Below are 6799 nucleotides of genomic sequence, written 5' to 3'. Positions count from 1 at the left end.
GTTTACCTTTAGCTGCTGCAGGCTGCTCTGTCTGAGGGAGTTTACCTTTAGCTGCTGCAGGCTGCTCTGTCTGAGGAGCTTGTTTTGCGGTGAAGAAAGGATCTCCTGAACACTGCTGCTGTTCTTCAGCTTGGCCTCAGGGTGGCGCTCTGCCTGAGGGAGAGACTTCAGGACAGAGGAGGAAAAACAGTTAGTTACTGTTGTTTTGTAGCTGCAGCGATCATCATTCAAACATAATAAACAGAAGAAACATTGGGCTAACATGCACTGACCCTGCTGGACCATTCCTGTGTCTCGCCGTCTTTTTTCCCCTGTCCTTGTCTGTCCTGCAGCTGCTGCTGGAAGGAGACCAGGTTGGCCTTCAGGAGCTGCAGTTTGGAGGACAGAAGCTCAGCTGCTTTTTGCTGGAACTCCACATCTGGCTGCTTCTGACCCACAGCTGACAGGTTTGCAACCTGCACCTCGATCTCCAGAAACATTTGCTAAACAGAAACACAAAAGAATTTACAAGAGTTTAATTATTTTAATAAAACAAATTGATCAAAATGCTGTGAAACAGATTTATAGCTGTTTCACATTTTTCTAATTGCAGACTTGATTGCAGACTTGATTGAAAAACTCAGTTTCAGCTTCTTCAGCATTTTCATAGAAACCATATTGTTTTTAGCTTTTTTGTGAGATAATTCAGAAATCTTCAGTTAGGATTAAATTTTCAGACTTCTGAGATGTTTTCAGGATTTGAACTTGAATCTCAAATTAATTTCAGAAACTGATTTTTGCTCATTTGCTCAAAGCATTTTTCAACTGATTTACTTCAGTCAATAATTTACTGTTTATTCTTAAACTATGGGTGAACATGTACAACCTGTTGGAGCCAAGTAGAAAGATGGCCGCCACAGCTATTCAACCTTAGCAAACACAGAAGTGTCTATAACTCAGTAAGTTTTATAGATATTGAGGTAAAACCAGGTGGGGTAGTAGCTGAGAGTCATCCCTAACACACACTCTGAGAGCTAACAGATCATGTGACGTCTTTGTATGAAGCTTTGGTCTGTAAGGCAGCGGGTGATATGCATTCCTTCAATGAATGTTAGTTTTATTGTCACGCTGGCTGTGAAACATGTTTAATAAAGTTCTGATTCTAACCTGCTGGTTCACCTGTCAAACTCACCTGCGTTCAGCAGCGATTTGCGTCTAAAAGGCATGTAAATACTTAAATGTGAGTCATGAATCTGGTTCCTTTTGAGGGTTTAGAGAATCTGAATGTCTGTTGGAATATGATGGGAAACAACCTCTGAAACTTCACTGAGGCTCCAGTTACACTCGCAGAGTCTGGGAGAAAAAATACCTGTACAAATGTTGACATTAAGGTGAGACCTAAGCATGATTATCCCACACACTGAATCATTTTCCTCATCCTGACAAGCCGAGTTCTTTAAACATGACTTGATTCAGTTTACTGTAGCGTCTTTAACACAGTGGATAAATCTGTCTGAACACAGGAGTAAATGATGCTGGTTTTATTATTCTATAAAAGCAGCAGCAGAAAACATTTCTAATGGAAACTGTTTGTAATATCTGAGCCGTACTGTTTGTGTTTGTTACTCTGAGCCCCACACCTGACAGTTTCCTGTGGTTTTCTTAGGCTTAAAAAGGACTGGATTAAAATAACAAGAGTGTCATCACTTAAACATTAAAGCTGCTGACAGATTTATTAAGAAAAAAGATCCTCTATAAGTGTTAATTCCTGCTAAAGTCTGCAGCCTGTTACTATAAACTTACTTCAGTGGCTCAGTATGTTTTTCACTTCCTCAGTATCTGTTCTTTCATTTATAATCAGGATCTCAGAATGTTGACATGAAGTCAGATGAATTAAAGGAAAATAAAGTGTCTTTAGAAGTAATCAGTAGTTTTACTAAACTGATGAAAAGCAGGGGTGAAGTCTGGATTCTAATGGTGGAAACAAACAGATCCCTGATCTGTAAACATACACTCTGAACACGTGTCTGAGCTGATGACCTTTGACCTGTTCCTGGACTGAACCGGATGTGTCTGAGATTAAATCAAACTGATTTTAATAACTGGTGTGGAGGACAAATAAGATCCTGATGTTTTAGGTTTTTTTTTAACTCTGCTGATGATGGCAGATCTGAAACAATCGAAGAAGAGTGGGGATTATCTGAGACTCAATGTTTGCTGAACTTGTCTGTAAAGTAAGTCACATTTCTGCCCTCTGACCTTCAGTTGATCTGTTCAACTGAAGGATCAGAAACTCAGTTTGGTTTAAAAACTGATATATTTTCAGAGTTTAAAGCTGATTGATTAAATTGTCACCCTGGAATTCAAAGTTTGTTCTGAATAACAACATGATCCCTGCATGTCAGACTAAACAAATATTCCCATTCAGCCAAACTTTACAGGAAATACATGTTTTTCCACCTTCCTCTAGTGGGCGGAGCTTACCTGGCAGGTGAGGAGTTGCTGCTCCACACCGTCCTGCATTGTGGTTGAACCAGCAGCTACCAGGCTCCTCAGGGCTCCCAGCAGCCACAGCTCCAGCTGATGGACTTTCTCAAGACACACATGAAGGATTCCTTCATGGGGGTGGAGCCGAGCCGGGGGCCAGACCAGGTCCTCGGAGTCCTGGGACACAAAACACAACAACACACCCAGCTGAACCTGTCTGCTGCAGGGAGAGTCTACCTGAGCAGGTTCCACCTCTAGACTGATTTAAACCTGACCTACAGGTCTGCTCCTCCCACCTCCCTGTGTCCTGTCCCCCTCCCTTCCTGTCTAATGTCTGCTTGTCCTGTGCTCCTCCCAGTCCTGTCAGGATCCTGGGGCGGGGACAGAGCCGGGACAGAGCCTGACGGACAGAAAGAGGCGTCCCTGTGCTGAGATGGGACAGAGAGAGAAGGCTTCCTTCAATCCTCTCTGATTTTATGTTTACATTGTTTTCATCCAACTTTTACACTTTCCTGCGAAAAAAGTCAACAGATAAACATCAGGACAAAAACTATTTTTATAATAAAAGCTGAAGAGGAAACATCTTTTGGAATTTTGCAATTAACTCCAAGTTTGCCTATTTGATCCACATGGGTGGTTCCACTTTCATTCCAAGCTGGGGTCCTCTACCCGAGGCCTGGGAGCTGCAGGGTTCTGTTCAGCATCTTAGCTGTTCCTAGGACTGCGCTCTTCTGGACTTCCGGTGAGAGCTTTTGTGTCTTGATGTCAGTGGCTTGTCTCTCCTCCTTTGGCCAGGTTCTTGTACCTGCAGGGTATCTGATGACTGGCTCCACAGATGTGTTGATGGACTTTGTTCTTCCCATTCAGCTGGCTCTTCAGGACCTGCCTGACTCTGTAGGTCTTTGGTTGTGGCTGACTTCCTTGTGGCTTCATCCTGGTTGCCATTTGTCTGCGGGACTCCAAGGTACTCGTAGCTGTCCTGGTTATCTGCAGTGTTGCCTTCAGGTAGTTCAGCCCCTTCAGCTGTGATCACCTTGTCTCTCTTGGATACTTTTCAGCTGCACTTATCAGGTCTGAATGACAGACCAATGTCCTTGCTGTAGATCCTGGTGAGGTGGATCAGTGGGTCGATGTCTCGCTCACTCTTGGCATACAGCTTGATGTCATCCATGTAGAGGAGGTGGCTGATGACTGCTCCACTTTGGAAACGGTATCCATAGTCACTCTTTGCAGTCATCTGGCTGAGGGGTTCAGGTCCATGCAGAACAGGAGTGGGACAGAGCATCACCTTGGTATATGCTGCAGTTGGCTTTGAATCCGCCTCCAGAGTTGTCCTCCACATTCCCACTGAGTTCTCAATGAAGACTCTTAGTGTCCTGTTCATGTTGTAGTTTCAAGCACTCCAGTATCCATGTGTGGGGCATGAAGTCATAGTTTTTTCCTAATTCACCAAAACATCTAGCCTGAATTTATACTGAGGCTAAATGACCAAATGAAGAAAGTGACCCCCCCAATCGTGTCCCTCTTCAAGCTCCAGACACAGGAAGAGACGAGACTGAGGACAGGATCTCTGCTCTGGGTTTATTTGTCTTTTCACACAAAACTGACAAAGTTGTACAGCATGTGAACATCAGAGGTTCCAGCTGCTGACAAGTGAAAACATCGTCAGAAGAAACTATGATTGTTAGTTTTTATTATGCTGAGTAATAACTTTAAGAACTAAGAAAAATAATTTTATAGCTATGAAGTCAGAAGCAGTAGTTTTCACTTGTCATCAGCGTGTTAAACAATGATCATGTGACATCAGTACATTTTATTCAAATTATTCTGGTAGCTGTAATCCAGATTATAAAATCAGAAACCTCCCATTCAAACCAGTTTCAACTCTAAACACTTGATAATCCCATCAAGTCTGTAAACAACATACTCTATTATATTAGATTACATAAATTCAGATTATAGAAATACAAATTACAGATGGAAAGTCAGCAAACAAATGTTTATTTTTCCTACACTTCCTGGTAAATGAGATCAGATTATAAATGAAAAGATCCACACAGACAACAATGAATAATTTCAAATGAAACATGGAAACATGGCTCTGATAATAAACTTCTGTTATAAAAACCATCAGATTTATTATTGCTTAATGAGGCTTCAAACAAACGACACACTACGTTTCATCAAACTGCTTTCATTTCTTTTGTACAAAACCACGAGCAGCACCTCTGACTCAGCAGATAATCTGCTGTGTCATGCTGACCCGACCCGCTCCTATCAGCTTGTTGAGCAGAAATATTCTCTGGCAGCTCAGCAGTCCTTCATAGAAACTCACAGGAAGATAAAAATCTGCTTTTATTTTAAAGACTCGGCTCACTGCTGGGTTTTATTTTTGCAGCACAGTTAGAAACACGGTTTCAGTTTAAACTCGCTGCTATGTGAATGCACCGACAGTCTAACAGTTTTACAACAAATCTGGACTCTGAGCTGGAAAACAGGAGCTCTTGGATTGTTTTCAGGTTTTAGGCTGAATTCAAAACTGCTCACAAAATGATGTCTGTTTGCTGTCAGTTCAGTTCTGAGAAAGTTCTTCTGAACTGGTTAATCCCAGTCCTTGTAGACATGTTTGTGCATTTAAAATGAGATAATTCGCAGTTTCTTACCACTTCTCATGTTCAACAGCATGAACAGGATCAGCTGCTGAATGAAGGAGGTGTCTTGGAACAGTCCAGTTCCAAGTTAGAAGCAAGTTCAGGTCCAGAGGAGGACCAGCTGGACTGGAAAAATTTAAATTAGGCTCCAAGTTTTCCAGCAGATCCACAAGAACTTGAAGAACACAAGATTCAGAAAAAAATGATAAAAAGATCCGTTTTAAAGTTTGGTTTTCTAAACATTAAGATTGTTAAATATTTGGTTTTAGAAAAGGGCTGCTTGTGAAAAACTAAAAGCAAGGTGAACATAGGTGATACAGCCTCTGGTCTACAAGGACTTGAGTTCAGATATCCTGGAAGAAGAATCCTGCAGGTAGATCTAAAGTCTACTTGGGATTCTTTTAGATGGAACCTCTTACACACGCATAGAAAGTTAATTTTCCAGATGTAACCTTTTAAAAAAGTTGTATTTCAAACAAAAATCAAGAGTCTAAGTGGAAGTTGACTAATCTGATGAAACTCCAGGATTCACTGGAAATTTGATCTCAGCTCTAAAGGAGTTTCACGCCTGAATTGTAGGATTAAGATTAAAAATAAAGGATTAGAAAAATGCTGGGGAACAGTTTCCACAAAGATACTGGAAGCTCTGGAGCAGGTTTCAGAGAAGAACGAACAGTTTTAAGGTCCTAATAGAATCCTAACTAAATGAAAGACTTTTTATGAAATTAAACATCTCTGCTGAGTTTTCGGGTTGGGCTTGGAGACGTTTACGGTCGCAGCTGTGTCTACCATGTTCTCAGACTGGGACTGGGTTCTGACTGTGCCCAAAGATTTTGATAAAGCTTCAGGTGAACTTGCTTCTGCGGTGTCAGTGGAGCTCTCAACATCCTGAAGAAACATGAGCAGGGTTAGAGGATCAGTCAGATCAGTCACTTACTGCAAATACACCAACCAATTAGTCCAACACAAGGGTTTACTACGAAGCAAGTTCAACAAAGCTGGGCTTTCTTCCCTTAGCCTGGATCTCACTGGGCTGCGGCTGCTGGTGACAAATTAAAATTGGCAATGGAGTTTCCAAAATGTCTCAAAATGTCTGCCTCATCAAACGTCCAATGCTCCAGAGCAGGTGATGAGTTTAGCTCGTTAGCACGGTGACCAAGCAGGGCTCAACGAGAGGCCTCCTTTGTAATCCTGAAAACTACAATTTTCAGCTTAAACCTCACTTCGTAGTACAACCATCATGTTTTCAACAAAACACCAAAGTCACTCAGTCTTCTCCTTCATTAAGGAATACACAGCTTATCTCTCTGTTAACATCACAATGGCATGTGAAGACAATCAATGAGTCCAAGTTTAAAAAAGGGGAAATTTGATCAAAACAGTTGGGCAATAAACAACTTTCATTTTATAAATAAGTCTCAGAATCACACATCCTAACTCCAACCCGAAACGATGGTACAGAAGGCAACCAGACTTGGAAGAATTATCTGGATTTATTTGGATGATGTGTTTAATTCAAAAAAAAGTTAAAAAACAAAAACAACTGGACTTCTATTCTGTAGCTGAAGACGTTTCGCTTCTCATCCGAGGAGCTTTCTCAATTCAGAAATGGAGAGTGTGGAGTTGAGCTTTTAAAGCTGAGATGTGATGTAAGCTGGATTGCTTGCAAATTGTTCTCACTC

The 6799-nt window shown here is 41.5% G+C and overlaps 1 protein-coding gene across 2 annotated transcripts in view; it reads right to left on the bottom strand.

Annotated features, from left to right (window-relative positions):
- Window positions 1-4026: 4026 nt before the first annotated feature.
- The window catches only part of LOC108250816 (nesprin-1), a 65615-nt gene continuing 62842 nt past the window's right edge, over window positions 4027-6799 (bottom strand). For both annotated transcript variants that reach the window (XM_037977959.1, XM_037977960.1), the window contains one exon: window positions 4027-6005. In XM_037977959.1, the coding sequence (XP_037833887.1) occupies window positions 5835-6005 (171 nt within the window). In that variant the 3' untranslated portion in view covers window positions 4027-5834. The remainder of the gene's footprint in view (window positions 6006-6799) is intronic.

This window comes from Kryptolebias marmoratus, linkage group LG10, assembly GCF_001649575.2.
Source record: "Kryptolebias marmoratus isolate JLee-2015 linkage group LG10, ASM164957v2, whole genome shotgun sequence".
Classification (NCBI taxonomy): domain Eukaryota; kingdom Metazoa; phylum Chordata; class Actinopteri; order Cyprinodontiformes; family Rivulidae; genus Kryptolebias; species Kryptolebias marmoratus.
The sequence above is the reverse complement of the archived record's forward strand: the minus strand, read 5'-3'. Positions and strand labels throughout refer to the sequence as shown.